The 17,071-nt window shown below is 45.1% G+C and overlaps 2 protein-coding genes and 1 pseudogene across 4 annotated transcripts; all 3 read right to left on the reverse strand.

The window, feature by feature from the left end:
- Positions 1-583: 583 nt before the first annotated feature.
- Positions 584-5,743, reverse strand: LOC109777254 (uncharacterized). 3 transcript variants are annotated; one of them, XM_040391955.3, is made up of 3 exons: positions 5,545-5,743; positions 4,358-4,446; positions 584-3,541 (listed from the first exon to the last, which is right to left on the reverse strand). In XM_040391955.3, the coding sequence occupies exon 3, from the start codon at positions 2,566-2,568 to the stop codon at positions 1,465-1,467; it is 1,104 nt and encodes a 367-aa protein (XP_040247889.1). In that variant the 5' UTR covers positions 2,569-3,541; positions 4,358-4,446; positions 5,545-5,743; the 3' UTR covers positions 584-1,464. The 3 variants fall into 3 exon arrangements, with proteins under 3 accessions (XP_040247889.1, XP_040247891.1, XP_040247890.1); XM_040391957.3 differs by having other exon boundaries at positions 4,358-4,436; positions 5,545-5,732; XM_040391956.3 differs by lacking the exon at positions 4,358-4,446 and having other exon boundaries at positions 5,545-5,731.
- A 420-nt stretch (positions 5,744-6,163) lies between these two features.
- LOC109777252 (uncharacterized) lies at positions 6,164-7,792 on the reverse strand (annotated as a pseudogene).
- A 4,343-nt stretch (positions 7,793-12,135) lies between these two features.
- On the reverse strand, positions 12,136-15,223 carry LOC109777253 (uncharacterized). Its single transcript, XM_020335900.4, has 2 exons — positions 13,429-15,223; positions 12,136-12,421 (listed from the first exon to the last, which is right to left on the reverse strand). The coding sequence occupies exon 1, from the start codon at positions 14,934-14,936 to the stop codon at positions 13,464-13,466; it is 1,473 nt and encodes a 490-aa protein (XP_020191489.1). The 5' UTR covers positions 14,937-15,223; the 3' UTR covers positions 12,136-12,421; positions 13,429-13,463.
- Between the last annotated feature and the right edge of the window lie 1,848 nt (positions 15,224-17,071).

The raw sequence follows: 17,071 nt of genomic DNA on the forward strand, positions 1-17,071 counted from the left end.
CGACATGCACCACATGTTGCCTTCACTTCAATCTAAGCCATGTTTAGGCATAGCAGTACGTAGCGTTGGTAAACCAAGCACGGAGATATAAGAGAGGACACTTCTCTCTAATAGCTACCTAATAACAACCTAAATTAACCCCCCAAAACCCCCAAACCCCCCCCCCCCTTCAAAAAAAAACAAAAACCTCAGCTCCTGCCAGGTGCTGACGCGTGGATGCCTATTGGTCCCGGTTGGTGGCACCAACCGGGACCAAAGGCCCTCCTGCCTGGGCTCCCCGCACCGCCACGTGGACGGCCTTTAGTCCCGGTTCGTGTAAGAACCGGGACTAAAGGGCTAGGGCATTAGTAACGACCCTTTAGTGACTAAAGGCCCTTATGAACCGGGGTAAAAGCCCCTTTTCCTACTAGTGAACCAAAGTCAACACTACGCCAAAAACACTCTTTTTATAATTGGTACTCCCTCCGTCCGGAAATACTTGTCATCAAAATGGATAAAAGAAGATGTATCTAGACGTATTTTAGTTCTAGATACATCATTTTTTATCCATTTTGATGACAAGTATTTTCGGACGGAGGGAGTATGTCTTAAAACAGTTTCAAAAAATGAGAATGAATCATATGCTTATCAGACATATGTTGAGTTCAGTCTCAACTGACTGGCTACAAGCTTTTCAGCTTCAATGGGCAAGATACACATACAAAGTTGATGCATGAACAGATATAAAAACAAAAGGAATAAGCTAATATTACATATTGAATTGCTGCAATACCTGAGAAAGCTAAGCAGAGCCATCACATTCTCCAGATGGAGAAGTGTTTGCACAACAAAATCAAAAAGTTGATGCAACAAAATCTTCTCCAAATTATGGATTTTTGAATATGACAACAAGAAAAATATACATGTTTGGCTGTTTCAGCTAGCTATTGCCCAAGCAACATCATATATCTGCTTTGTAATAATATCACAAACTGTCAGTTTTAATGCAGCAAGCCAGCAACCTCCTAGCCTAGCAAAAACCAGAGCATTATTAAGTCGGATTACTAAATATATAGTTTGTATTATCGATCAATCAGGCGGATACAGCATAAAATTAGATTCCTAACCATATTTGGATGCGATTGGAGAGCACATTCCAAGCCCACATCAACCGAATGAAATAGTAATACTACTGAAGGAAAATAATGAACATTTAAGGGAGATAAGCTATGTAGAATCCGACCATGAATTTTCTTTTTACCAAAGATCAGAGATACTGTTGATAAAACAATTCGAAGACACATATGTTTTCTTACAAAAATAACATGAACGGCGAAGCAAGTAGCCAAGTTTCCTTTCTGAATGTTCTCTACACAAACTTCAGACCTGTATACGGGATGGGATGCATGAAACTGACCCTAGTAACACATATTGAATTATGTACATACACCAAACTGTACCTCCATGACAACCATCAAGATCAGATCAGGTCGTCCCTGAGACGAAGTCCGGCTGGAGATAACACAGGTTTGGTGCTCGTGGGTGACACTCTAGTTGCAGACGGCTAGGGGCCCTCGGGGGGCATGAGCAGAGCGTAGCCGACTTACAAGTGGAGGTTGGCGTCGGAGGAGACGGGGGACGCGGCGGCGGAGACAGCAAGGAGGAGGTGTGGTGGGACATTGGGCTGCTGCGGCAGAGGAGGAGGCAAAAGAGGCGCCGGGGATTGACAGCACCAGCGGCGTACTTGGCCCCTCGCACTGAAGCTTTGGTGAGCTGCAACAGCCACCTACTCCAAAAAGCAGGATTTGAGAGCTTCAGGCGCAACGGCCGGAGGCAGTTTCCCGAGCGGAAGCACTCCCCCAGCCTCTCCAGCTTCAGATCCGGGCATGGAGCCACGCCGTCTCGTCCGAGACGACCAGATCTGTCCGTCGCGCATCCAAATCCTACGCAGTCACCTTCAACATCCCTCAAGAGGGAGGTGCCGTCATCACCACAGGATGCCGAAACAACGGACGCTAATACCCAAACAACACAACCAGGGCACCGAGTAGCTGGAGCACCAGAACCCGAGCACCCCGGCTGCACTGATCCGCCAACGACGCCGGAGTCGACGCCACTTGCACGAGGAGAGGACCGGAGGGACTTATTCTCAAACGGCAGCGCTGCCCTCGCCTCACCACTGCCGCCAAGAACCAAAATTCTAGAAAATCCTAAAACTATACAACCCAGCCAGGCAGAGATCTGGATTCCCTGACTCCTCCCCGCGCCTGCAAGACGCACGGAGGCGACGGGGAACCACGACCTCGCCGGCGGGAGCCACCAGCCTCTACTTCGCCCCCTGTTGTTTTTGTTTTTTCTAGAGAAGGAAGGAGAGGATTCGATAGAGCGGGGATTCCACCCTTGCTGGCGGGGAGGAATTTGAGAGGGCTTTCGGTCTGGAAGACTCGGCTTCTTTCGCGACAGAAGGAGAACATTCAGACTTGACACACCGCAGGGCGTTCGGGGACGCCGTGTTTCAACCTCAGCCCTATGATCCAGATCAAACAGTGTAGACATAAAGGCGGACACACCATCATCACCAACTCGCATTTTTATAGGAGTAGGGACATTTCGCTCAATACTAAAGCTTCACGATCAATGACCAATTGTAGTGTTTGAATTTCAGCGCACCATTATTTATGGCAAAAAGGGTGAAATTGTTCTCTTTCTCCTTGAAAGACAACAATAATTCTCAATTGTAACTTATCAATAGATAACTCTTTCACTGTGTGTCATACGGGATGGACTACAATAGAATCTGTCCCTTGGATGCAAAAATAGAAAAATCGAAGCTGGACCATTGGATTGAAGGTGGATGGCACAGATTTCATTGGAGGGATCTCAGCCCACATAAATGTACATTTCAGGAAAACCCCCTGGTAAGGTTAGATATGTCAGACGGCTTTTGCAGCACCCACCTCAACTATTTTTCACCATTCGTTACGTCCTTTTCACAATTCGTTACGTCCTTCAGCATTTCAGTTCTGCACAGCAATAATACCTAATCTCATAAAATCCACGCATATATAAATACACTATTGGACACAACTAATTATGCAAGAAAGTTGGGCAAAGTATGTCAATACTTATCACAAAATTTGAGTACACAACAACGACAACAAAGCCTTATCACAAATATTTTACTACATGACAAAATTAAGCCAGCCTCTTCAATCAGAACTAAATGTACATGTCAATCTGGAACACCCCTACCAGAACACAACACAAGAGACATACATAATTATTAATTGATACATAACATGGGAGGATCATTTTTGGTACAAGAACGGGTCATGTTGGTGGTCGTGTCGAAGTAGAGCTTGTGATCCTTGACTTGGCCGCCAGACACAAACTCCGTGCCACCGACGAGAGGCAGGGGCACCTAGCCGGCCAAGTCAAGAGCATACCAGGATTGCGCCTTGAGGTTGAAGGCATATTCACAGCCGAAGGAGTAGGCCATGCTGCTGATGAGGGTGATGGCGTGGGAGCTTCTTGTTCCCAACCCGGCTCCCTTCTGTACCAGCTGTGTGATCAAGTAAGGAAATGGAGTTGAGCAAATGAGGAGATTAATAACTGAAGCAAAAGTACATTCTGCAAAAGAAACACATTTTTACGCACGTCTTGAATAATCATCCTTGTCAACAGACGTAAATCTTCAGAGTTGGTACCACAAACTAGTAACAACTCAAAATATTGTGAAATCAATCTACAAATGACTTTGCAGCAAGCATAAATGGAAGATTTCCCCCCCTAAAACCGACCTTATGAAGCCATGTAGAAAGATCATACAGTGCCTAACTTTTGCCTAGCACATCTGAGATTTTCTAAAATCTCCAAGTCATATGTGTGCTAATCTGATTCTATACAGCAGAGCTGACACCTATCAAAAATTCTTCCTCACATGGCCCTCAAATCGTTCAAAGACAATCTTCCTTTCCCCCCTGTGTACATGTAATCAAGAAAATCTTGTCAAGAAAGATATCACTTCCTAAGGCTCTGTTTGGTTGCAGGGCCTGCAAGGTTTGGGTGATCACCCACAAGCTGCAGGGTTTTGTTCATCTATGGGAGCAAATCCTTGTCAGCTTTGAACCATTCATTTAATCCTTACTAGAGAGGGATTTAATCTCCATGTATATAATCTCACATATGATATACTCAATCTATGTACTGAAGCACAATCAACTAAAAATTTCCAAATTTAGAACTATCAAATACAGTTGTTCGTCATTTGGAAAAAAAATATCCAAATCAAACACCACGGCATGAACTTCTGATTAGTCAAATTTCAGGAAAAATAAAGATTCGCAGCCATCATTTTTGTACAAATTTTATTATTCACCTCGGTCGAGCTTCTGTCGTGACGAACAAACGGCTCTCTCATCTCGCCATTGTCGCATAATCATGGATGGATCAAATATCTGAAACCCTCTGCCAGGAAATAGGAGAATTAGGAAACATGGCCATGTACATGCAAGAGGCAACTATGCATCACCCTGTTATTTAGGTTTCAGAACAGAAAAGCAAGACCGAATGTTTAGGTTTACAAAATATACAACCTATACAGCTTGACATTTCTCCCAAACATTTAGTTCTGGCTGTAGTACAACCTGTATACTTGATGCCTATAGAGCAGCTAGTATCGACAAAGCACATAATGCATAAGAAACAACAGAACACCGCATATTGGCAAATGATTTTTAATATTCTTTTAAAAGAAAATTAAAGTACTATGGATTGACTTCTTGAGATTGTACATATTCTTAATGTACAATATGCAGATACACATTTTGCCGTGACCAAGAGAACAGAGAATAGACTTCGGATATTCCCATCTATGAATGCGATTTGTTAACAAAATGGAGTGACTGATAACTGATTAACTAGTGCGCATGCAGCATTACTTATCTGGAAAACCATAACCCCAAGCTCTAGTTATCCCATCTCAGAACAACAATGCTATTATGATATACATTCAGCTTAATTTTGTCTGTCTACAACAAAAATGGAGTGACTAAATAAGAAAGGTGTTCAGCACACAATATTTCTGTCCAGAATATAGATCTCGAGACTAACTTTACATGTTTAACATCGATGTTATATGATTAATTATTTCTGGGCCTATAAGTTTGATCTCTTCTGTCACTAATTTGCACACAAATCGTTCGGGTCATTACCATTTTGTTGCTAATACTTTACAAGTGTTGATGCCGAAATATTGCACACTGTAGTTCAAGCTCAGAGTAAAAACATTTGATAAATTAACCCACACAATTGTTTACAACTACTAAGACAGGGATCTAGCAGCTAGTTCCCCCCTTGTTCGTCATACCTTGTTGGTTTCAGAGAGGAGATTAGATCCTAGAACAGGGATCTGACCGCCATGTGAGCTCATTTATATTCAAAATTAAGACCAATAATTCAATCCTCCCACCGGACCATGAACCCTAGAAATTATCCAGGAACCAAGAACCCTAGAAATTAAGAGGGTGAGTGGGGGTATGAAGAGGAGGAGGAGTGGGGCCTTACAAGTCTAACGATGGGGGAGAATAACGTCCGCGACGGGGTCGTCGCAGTCGCCACCATGGTCGCCGTCGATCTCATGCCGCTGCTGTGACGCCGGAGCTGGAGCGCCGCCGCCGCCGTCCGGAAGCAGTTGGGAGATGAAATAGGGGTGTGGCTCTGGTTTGATGGCACCGAATATCGGAAGCAAATACAACAGAGACGAAGGTCCTTTTTGCACAGAAACACACATTTGTCTCTCCACATCCTCCAGCGGAATCTGTGCCATCTATCCTCAATCCAATGGCCCAGCTTCGATTTTTCTATTTTTGCACCAAAGGGACATTTTCTATACTAGTCGCTCCCGTGTCATATATGAAGTATGAAGAGCACTCTTGGACACAAGGAATTATACATACAACACCTCTCAGCCAGCTCACAATCGACCCTAAAAAATCGAACTAAACAATCTACCCAACTACCACTAAACAGCAACTAACAACCATAAGGCTTAATTCACACTTCGCTAATTCTAGTGCGCGCTGGAGCAATCAGGAAAACAACACATTTTAGAGCATATCAAGACTGAGAGCATAATCATGCTATGTTACGGTGCTACGTAACAACACTATCCCTGACGCCAACGGATATCATAGCATCAAGTACTCTAAATGATTTCTTCATCTTGGTGATAAGCAATATCCATCAGACCTCTCACCGGTACGGGTAGCCAAGTCAAATATGCCATGTTCATCGATTACCTTTCCGCGGCCTATGATGAATATCCCTGTTCTTCATCTTGGTAATAAATTCGTTGGCTTTCATGGAGTCACCATGATTCAAATAACCCTCAACCATGCACACGTAAACTTCTGTGTCGAGTGGTACTCCCATATAGATCATCTCATTGAACTTTTGTGTAGCATCGTCCATCCTGCCAATCTTGCAAAATGCAGATATCACAGTTAAATAAGTGATTTCATTAGGCTTCACACCCTGCTTCAACATGTCTTCAAAGAAAAGCATGGCCACATCCATCCTACCATACTTAGCATATGCATTAATCAGTATGTTGAAACAAGGGAGGTCGGGTACAACTCCATCTCTTGCCATCAGCTCACAGAGATCAATCGTTTCAACAAGGGATCCTTCTATAGCGTACCCATGGAGCATAATAGAGTATGAGATCTGGTTTTCGGCCATTCACGGCCATGGAATCAAGTATTTCCTCAGCTTCTTTGATTCTTCCATGCTTGCAAAGGTAGTCCATGAGTGAGTTGTAGGTAACAACACTTGGCATAACACCTTGGCTTCTCATCACTTTCAACAACCTAGCGACTTCTTTCAACTGTCCCAAAGTTGAATATCCTTGGATCAAGCTATTATATGTCACAACATCTGGTTGGACACCATTATGAACCATTGATCGAAGAACCACCTCTGCCTTGTCCATTGCTCTTGCTTTGCATAGCGCATCGATAACGGAGTTGTACGTTGCCATATCAGGCACAACCCCCTGCTGCATCATTTCATGGAACAAATCGCATGCTTTGCTTACTTCACCCTCTTTAAAAAAGCCATCGATTACGATGTTGTATGACATCGCGTCGGGGGAGTGGTCAGCACCTTTTTTGGCCATCATTTGGAGCAGGTCAAGCGCAAGCTGGCTCCTCCCACTATCGCAGAAACTCTTGAGAATCACTGAGTAGGAGATGACATTAGGCAGGTCGTCGGGCATCCTATGGAGCAGCACGTTCAGAGCCTCCTCTGTGCGCTTCATGTCACAGAGGCACTTGAATAGGCTGATGTAGGTAATGACGCTCATTGTGATGCCTGTGTTGAGGAGGCGACCGAAGAAGGCAGGCCCTAGGTCCGGCCGGCATGCTCGGTGGCAGCAGTCAATTAGTATGTTGTAGGTGTAAATGGAGGGTGCTGGCACCTGGCGACGACCTGCTTGGGCCATGCGTGGCGAGGGCAGGGCCATAGGTGCCGGCAGGTGAGGGCAGCGCACGCGCGAGGGCAGCAAATAAGCCGTTGAGTGCACGTACTGATACTGGGACTGGTTGGCACAGCATTTCGTCGAACAGGTGGTGCGCGAGCTCTGGCCTGAGCGTCCTGAAGCCCAGATGGCCGTGGAGTTCGTTCAGCAGCTCGTGGGCGCGTGAGGAGACGGAGCTGCAGAAAGAGCGGACCTGAAGGCGTGACATTGCTCCGTCTAGTTTCTGCAGCAGCGGTGAATGCGGGAGGCAACGACCAAATCCTGTCCTGGTGGGAGGAGGACGGACGGAGGAGACCTGCAGCGAAGGTGAGTCCCGGCGTGCGCCGGCGACGACCAACCACGGGTCGGGCGCGTCCAGCGGCGGGAGGGCGGTGGAGGGAGGTGTGGGATTAGGGAATTTTAGATTCGATTTGGAGCTCGGCGCAAGTGGGATTCGATTTGCTGGGCGCACCACCACTAGATTTACATGGGATTGGGTGGGGTTTGTACAATGCATCTCTAGCAGACCCCTTATACCCCACCAAACTATAAAATAACCGTCAGTTTGCAGTTTTGAACGAAAAAATTGCTCGAACAAACATTTTATACACCTTCGACCTTTCATTTTTTTAAGAGGTGCGGTAAAAAGCTCATCCCAATCTGCAAAAACACAGTTATCATGTTCGCTTCTACGGTGCCCTATATCGGGAGAAAGCAGTTGGCAGGAGTCCAACTGCCACTGAAACATCTGCATCCGCCGTCCGCGCCGCCCCGCCCGTGTCTCTCCTGACAGAGGATCAAGCTACGGCGACGCTAGCTCGCTCCTCGATCGATTAGAGCTGGCTACCGGATGGAGGAGCTAGCTAGCTAGTTGGCCGCTTCGTGCACTCCGTATTTGGCCGCTTCATGCGCTGTCCGTTGGTTTTGTAGGAGCGAGTTAGCTGACCGTGGACACGGGCGAGAGGAAGAAGAAGACATGGTGAAAAATATAAGCGAATATTCGGTTTTACAGTTTAAGTTTGAGGGGTCTGTTCGGCCGCAGCTCAAACTGACCCTTGAAATGCGTTTTCCGCGAACTGAAAACCGCGTTTTCAGTTCCGCGGTTTAAGGGGTCTGCTAGAGATGCTCTTAATCCCTTGGACTGTCATAAACCGGACAACTCACCCCCCGGGGGCGTTATGTTTGAGACGGTGGTTTTGCACACGTGGCACATGGTTTGACAGGTAGGATTGACTGAGGCGCATCTTTCGTGCGGGGAATCGGCTGTGAGGATTCGTTGTTTTCACGGGAAGAATAAATCCCCCTCCCTTGCTAGGGTTCATCCCCATTCCTTCCTCTTCTTTCCTCTGCTCAACCTCCTTTACCATGGCGAGCTCAAGCTCGTCGCGCGGTTCCTCACCCTCTAGGCACCGCCGTAGTTTAGGGCCGCCGATCCCCTACAGAGAGCACCCGATGGGGTACGAGCCACCGATTAATTGCGATTGCGGATCGAAGACGCCGAGATGGATTTCATGGAGTGATGACAATTCTGGAAGAAGATATCACAAGTGCAAGTTTCGGTAGTTCTTTTTCTCCAGCATTGTTCTTATTACATTTGATTGGCACTGTTTGGTTGCTCATTTTGGATCTTTTTTTTCTGAAAATGCACAAGATTGGTGCAGCGGCGGCGAATGTGGGAGGCAACGACCAGGTCCTAGTCTCGCTTGCTTCTTCTTGGTGCTCGGCCCAATGGATTGTGGTTCCGGTGCGGTTTTACCTGGTTTTCTTCCTCTTTTTCTGTTTTTTTTACATGTTTTTCTTTGTTTTTCGTTCTTTTCCCTTTTTCCTCTTTTACAAAAAGTTTTCTTTTAAAAAAAATCTTCAGAATCAGTTAAAAAAATCTCCAGAATTTCAAAAAATGTCCGTGTTACAATTTTATTTTGGAATTTAAAAAAAGGTTCACAAATTCAAAAAAATGTTCCTATTTTTTCCTTTTTCTTTTTCCAAAAGTTATCTTTAAAAGAAAAAAATAATTTCAACAAATATTCGTGGTTTCAGGAGTTTTACAAAAAATCTTCGTGTTCCAATTTTTTTGGAATTTAAAAAAGACTGTTTTTTAAAAGAGTTCACAAATTCAAAAAATGTTCTTGATTTTAAAATTCAGAAATTTTAGAAGATGTTTGTGTTTTTCAAAAGTTATTCATAATTTCGATGATTGTTCCTGTTTTCAAAATTTGTTCAGAAATTCTAAAAATAATCCAAAGTTTTAGAAAATGTTCCAAGTTTTCTGAAAGTGTTAGAAATTTTAAAATGTGTTCACATTCAGATACAGTTACAAAAATTTATTTATTTTTCCTACAGTAACCCAGATGTTGCAGTACTTCCAGGGGCCACAATGTTGGATGCAACTAAAGTAGACCTAGATTGCCTCAATATGGATACGTGTATCGGTTTCGAGGCAATACGGATACATAAATACGCCATTTCTAAAAAGCACCAGTATGGGGATATGTTTGACTATTTCTGAAAATAATAAAAATATGTTATCAATTAAGAATCAAGCTATTTAGCATATATCTAGTCAGTGTTGTCCATTATTTTATATCTTCTTATTCATGATTCCAACAAGAGTAATAACCAACAACCAAGTGTTTACCGAACATAAAGTTCAGTTACAGAGAAAGGGAGGAGGGAATTAACAGCTGCGAAAGAATTAGTATCGGATACGGTCTCCGATATGGATACGATGGTTGTTGAAAGTATCGGTGTGTTCTAGTAGTCCTACTTGCTACAACACCGACATCTACCGTGCTCGCTCGCTCTGCTCTTCTCGCTGCAGTGTGCATGGGCCGACCCATCAAGACGTCCCTTGTGTGGCGAAAAGTCCATTCTGCACCCGAGCTCATATGCTCCCGCATGAACAGTAAAATCGAAAAAAAATCGAATTTTTTTAAAAAAAATTCAATTTTTTTTTAGAAAAACATTGACAAAAGTTCTAAGTGCCTGCAAAAATTCATCATCAAATCACATTCCTGTAAGGCGTGGCAAAAAAAACAAATTCAGTGCTTCAAAATGCGTTTGAAAATAGCTTTTTCAGAGTACTGTTTTTTTTTTGCCACGCCTTCTAGGAATGTGAGTTCATGACGAATTTTTGCAGGCACTTAGAACTTTTGTCAATGTTTCTCTCAAAAAAAATTTAGAATTTTTTGAATTTTTTTCGATTTTACTGTTCACCCGAGCTCATTTGAGCTCGGGTGCAGATTAGCCGCGTCCCTTGTGTGGCAGCCTCCTATTTGATGCAAAAAAAAGTGTCAAATAGAAGGTCTCCATAACGTGGCTTCGAGATCGGGTGAGAGGATGTTGAAATATAGACGGGCATTTGGCCCAAATAAACAATAATTGATAAAAATCTGTAAGGCGCATGCGAGGTGTCATGACATGGTGGGAAGTTTAGTCCCACCATGCTAGCGGAGGAAAGTCGAGACCTCTTTATAAGGGATTCTCTTCCAAATGCTATTGGAGCATGAAAAAAGGAGTGCTACACGCGCACCCCCTCCTCCGCCGCAAGCCACGCCACGCGCGTCATGTTTCATGGATGAGCCGGACCAAGCTCGGACCTTTGTCATGTGTGCACTTTATTTTTGCCGATTGGAAACGAATAATTTATTCATTATGAGTAGCCAATGGATGTGTCACTATCCGAGACATTGGACTGTGGGTTGTTGCCAACTCGATGGTGGGCCTAAGCCCATGTCCACAACTCCTTAGCCGACAACCTATATAGTGGAGGCCTGGCAAAGTGGTGAAGTCCTCCCCACTTGTGCAAGAGGTCCTGGGTTCGAACCAGCCTCTCTACACTGCACTTCGCAGAGGTAAGACAAGGTTCCTATAATCCCTCTCCAGACCCCACCTTGTACGGGAGTTTCTATGCACTGGATCTGTCCTTTTACATAATTGAAATAATAATTAAAAGCCTTGCAGGTATGTAAAGCCCAAAATCTACACTTCAATAATACTTGCATTAAAAATGCTTTACAAAATCCCTTCTCAACATTTCTTGGGTATTTTGTACCCAAGGTGAGGCCCATGAAATTTCAACAATATTTTGAATTTTTTTCCGAGCAGAGGACTACTTTTTGTTTTAATTTGTTTTTCCGGAAACTTTTCCACTTTTTCATGGAGGTTTTAACTTTTCCTTAGTTCGTCTATCTACCTATTTGTTTATTTGGTTTGACATGGACACCCCTTCTCCATACATTTCCTTTTCGTGATCCAGTATGGAGTGAGTCTTCATATACAGAAGTACTGACCCTGTTTCCCTGACAATGTTCCTTTAATTTCTATCCTTATTCAGATTAGCAACTTGTACTCCCTTTTATCATGAGCTACATAATTAAACAACCTTTAGTTTGTGCACTATCTATCAGACGAAGGCATTTCTTGTAACAGAAGCAGTCAGAGGAGATGGAAAATCCTTTACAATCAATCCACCATCGAGAGATTTATGCCCACTATATGACGCTGAGGTAGTGGTTGCGAGAAGCATCAGTGATCAACCACCTAGCATAGATGATCGGCTGAAGTGAACAAACAGGGGTACTTATCATGCAGCAGCAGCTACGGGCACAGGCAATTCAGTTCAGGTAGGGACACATCATTACTGGATCTACAACTCATCAGTCATTGTCAATCGATCGAGCATATACATGCGCAACATAACAAGGTCTGCACCAAACCCTTTGTCCAGAAAGGAAAAATTAACAACACGTTATCTGCACATTCTTCTAAAGATCTCGGCGGAAACCATGAATACCAGGCAAGATATGGCATGGAGCTGTTCACCATTTGTTGATCCAGTCGGTTACTCGAGCACCCGCAACACTTGGGAATTGATGGCAAAAACCATGTTGCTCCCCCAGTGGTCGATGCAGTCGGTTACTCGAGCACCTGCAATTCAAATCAAATAAACAATTCAGCATTGGTCTCTCTTTGCAGAGATTCAAGAACCAATCAGTCGTAACATGTGGGGAAAGCATGTTGTCCCATGCAAAACAGAACAGAACGAACGAAAAGATAAAAAATAACATTTTGGTGCACACATGAAAGCTCGAGAAAGCTATTTAGGCAATGTGAAACAAAATGGTTGGACATTGACAACATGTAATTCGTTCTGAGCAATATATTTATCTCGGATTTTATAGCTGGTGGAAGGAGGAAGAAAAGAAGAACAAAGACGCATTGGTCAAATGACATATTTTTCCTGCTACATGTCCATCTATGGTTTGCCTAGTGCTCACAACCAGGTTTGGGTATCTCACATCAAGAGTAAAACACATGAGGGCAATATGCGCAACTTAAACCAGAATGATAACTACAAGCATAAGCCTAATGACTAATACAGTATCATTGCTGTCAAAAAAATAAAATACAGTATCATCATGGTGAAGGTGCTACCAGGAATCACTCAGCTAGTAATATCTTCATAGAAATTTCTTTGCTCCAAACTAAATCTATATGAGCAATGACCAATTGTAGTGTTTCGACTTCAGCACACAGTTATTTATGGAAGAAAAGTGAAATTGTTCTCTCTCCCTGAAAGACGGCAATAACTCTCTATTAACTTATCAATAGATAACTCTTTCATTGTCTATCATGTGTGATGTTTGAATAGCACTAATCAGCCAGGCCACAATCCACCCTAAAAATTGCAGTGCCTCAAGAAAATTCAAACTAAACAATAAAGAGCAACTAACAACCTTAAGGCTTAATTCACATATCTCAAATTCTAGTGAAAGTTTGGAACAATCAGAATAACAACACATTTAGGGAATATCAAGACCATGAGAGCATAAAACCAACTGATATCGGAATATCAAGTACTCTAAATGCTTTCTCCATCATGGCGAAATACCAACCGACCATTGAAGTGAATGTAATAGGATCAGTCCTCTCACCAGTACGGGTAACCAAGTCAAAGATGCCGTGTTCATCAATTACCCTTCCGCGGCCTATGACGAATATCCCTACTCTTCATTTTGGTAATAAATTCCTCGGCTTTCACAGAATCACCACGATTCAAATAACCCTCAATCATGCACATGTAAATTTTTGTGTCAAGTGGTACCCCCCTATCAATCATCTCATTGAATTTTTCCAGAGCATCATCCATCCTGCCCATCTTACAAAATGCAGATATCACAGTTAAATAAATGAAATCACCAGGGTTCAGCCCCTGCTTCAACATGTCTTCAAAGAAAAGCATAGCCACATCCATCATTCCATACTTAGCATATGCACTAATCAGTATGTTGAAACAATGGAGTTCAGGTACAACTCCATCTCTTGCCATCAGCTCACAGAGATCAATCATTTTAATAAGGGATCCTTCTATAGCGTACCCACGGAGCATAATAGAGTATGAGACTATATCTGGTTTTCGGCCATTCAGGGTCATGGAAAAAAATATTTCCTCAGCTTCTTTGATTCTTCCATGCTTGCAAAGGTAGCCCATGAGTGAGTTGTAGGTAACAACACTTGGCATAACACCTTGGCTTCTCATCACTTTCAACAACCTAGCGACTTCTTTCAACTGTCCCACAGTTGAATATCCTTGGATCAAGCTATTATATGTCACAACATTTGGTTGGACACCATTATGAACCATTGATCGAAGAACCACCTCTGCCTTGTCCATTGCTCTTGCTTTGCATAGCGCATCGATAACAGAGTTGTACGTCACCACATTAGGCACAGGCCCCTGTTGTATCATTTCATGGAATAGATCGCATGCTTTGCTTACTTCACCCTCTTTAAAGAAGCCATGGATTACCATGCTGTATGCAAACACACCCGGGGAGTGGTCAGCACCTTTTTTGGCCATCATCCGGAGCAGGTCAAGCGCACGCTGGCTCAATCCATTGTTGCAGAAGCTCTTGAGAATTACTGAGTAGGAGATGGCATCATGCAGGTCGTCAGGTATCCTATGGAGCAGTATGTCCTGAGCCTCGTCTGCCCGCTTCATGTCACAGAGGCACTTGAATAAGCCACTGAAGATGACGACGTCTGCCGTGACGCCTGTCTTGAGGAGGTGAGCGAAGAAGGAAGGCCCAAGGTCCGGACGGCGCGCGAGGCAGCAGCATTCAATTAGTATGCTGTAGGTGTGACTGCTGGGTGCTATCACCCTGCCGCGACCTGCTCGGGCCATGCGGTTGAAGAGATTGATGGCGAGGGCAGGGCTATCTGTGCAGGTGGTGGAGGGTGGCGTACGCGCGAGGGCAGCAAATAAGCCATTGAGTGCACGCGATGATACTGGGACGGGTTGGCGCAGCATTTCGTCGAACAGTTGGTGTGCGAGCTGCGGACTGAGCGTCCCTGAGCCCAGATGATGGTGGAGTTCGCTCAGCAGCTCGTCGGCGAGTGAGGAGATGGAGCTGGAGAAGTAGCGGGGATGGAGGCGCGACATTGCCGCCGTCCGCGCTGGGGCTCAGCGGACGGAGACGAGACTGGACAGTGCTAATAGAGAACTCCCTGCAGCGGCGGTGAATGCGCACGCGTCGCCGACGGCGAACCACCGGCGCAAACCCGTGGTGGGAGGAAGGGGGGCGGAGGTGGGATTGGATTTTGGATCGAGACGGGATTCGATTTGGAATCACAGTCAGCGTTGCGGCACAAACTGCAATACTACTCCTACCTCGCCGTTGGTTCACAGAAACACGCACGCGTTGACATAGCAGGAGCAAAACTGAGCATAGCCCAAAAAGAGAAAGGAAAACACTTATAAAGGATATATATACCAACATAAACAATATTAAATTATTTTATTGGATCGGATCCCTAGTAAAAAAATCTCTGCGGTGCTGAGGCGGCGGCCGTAGGGGCTCTCGGCGGTGGATGTGCTGGGGGCAACGTGGTGGCTCGCCGTGGCGACCAATAGCGGCAAATCAGGGCTTCCCCTGCCCAGATATGTTCTGCTATGGGTGGTGCCTGCTTGGGCGCTGGTCGGCGGCCCTAGAGGACAGTGGCTTTGCGTCTGGATGCCCGCACCGGCAAGGTTGGTGGAGGTCAGAGGTGCGATGGGCGTGGCGGGTCTAGGTGAAGCCTAGATCTGGTGCCAGTGATGTCGATTGTCGAGCGTTATAGTGGGAGCCTAGTGGGTCGTAGTCTGTTATGGTGTGAGAGTGAAGTTTCGTCTTCTTCATCCTCACACCACAATCGGGATCTAAAATAGCACGGTTGTCTGCATAGAGAATAATCGTCCCTCGGATTAATGGCACGTCCTCTCCCTCAAATTCTAGCGGTGGCCATTCGGATGGCCGCCATGCGGCATCATCTCCTCACTTTTCGACGTCATGTGAATGGCGCAACCGCATTTCTCATCAGGAAACGCTCCCCTTAACAGACGCCCGCCGCCTCCCAACTCCCCCCTTAATGGTGCCTGCTGCGGCCTATAAAAGATCAACGCCCTCGTCCCTCTCCTTATCTAATCCCCTCTTCGACGCCTCCCAATCCACCACATCGAGTCAATGGTGCAACAGAAAGAGCACTACCTCCTATTTAGGTTTGAGGAGGAGGAGGACCTGAATGAATTGCCCCCCTTTTGGGCCTTGTATGGACACTATTCGGACGATAGATGCGGAATGGAGCGGCATATTTTGGACCGCCCTACCGATGCCATGCATGGCTAACATGGAATGAGAGTGTGGAGGCCCGTTTCTGGGCCATTGCAACCTTTTAGTGTCACCGCCCGGGCATGTCCCACATGGGATGAGGCCTGTTTTCGTGAGATTACAGTGCCCAACACTGCATTCTGCGCCTCTACCGGCAAATCTCACCGTCGTTCACCATAGCCGCAACTATTAGTTGTAGGCTGATTATTTAATTAATTGTTCTATGAATGTAGGCCGCAGTGTGACTAATTTCCGGTCCTGCTTATAGGATTGAAATATGTGCGTAAGAAATTGACAGGTGGGTCTTACTTAAAGTGAATTTTATGCGGGTTGATTTTTTTGCCGATTATGACTTTGCCAAAGCCCACTTATGCCTCCATATTTTTAGGATCGACTGCATAGCACTCTTGACGATCCAAATTATGGCAACTCTGCTAGAGTTGCTCTTATAAACCAGATTGGACCACACTAAACCAAAGAAAACATGTATCCCGACAAACTAAGCGGAAGCGAAGCTACCCGATACCAAAAATCCGGTACACTACCTGAGCGAAAACAAACGTGTCCTGACTACATTTGGTGAAGCACCAGGGCTCCGTGTCAACTAAAGTCCTCATTGGACGAAGCAAGAGTTTTGGATAGACTTCATTGGCTGGTTGGCTCCTTCCTATGCAAGTACCTTGGATTGCAACTTGCTCTCAAACCATTTACTAAATCTGAATGGTAGTTGACGCTAGACAAGGTGATGGCCACTGCCCGTGCCTGGATCCCCGTTTAGGGTTTCCAGCCACCACTCGCAAGGTGCGGCGCCTTGCCCATTCCGCCCGCTCGATCCAGATCTGCCCACCTCCTCCCCCCTTCTCCAGTCTTTCGCGGCGGTGGTGATGGGAGATAGGCGGGCGGACAAGCGGCCGATGGAGGTGTCAGATCC

Source organism: Aegilops tauschii, chromosome 6, assembly GCF_002575655.3.
Source record: "Aegilops tauschii subsp. strangulata cultivar AL8/78 chromosome 6, Aet v6.0, whole genome shotgun sequence".
In the NCBI taxonomy this organism is placed as follows: Eukaryota; Viridiplantae; Streptophyta; class Magnoliopsida; order Poales; family Poaceae; genus Aegilops; species Aegilops tauschii.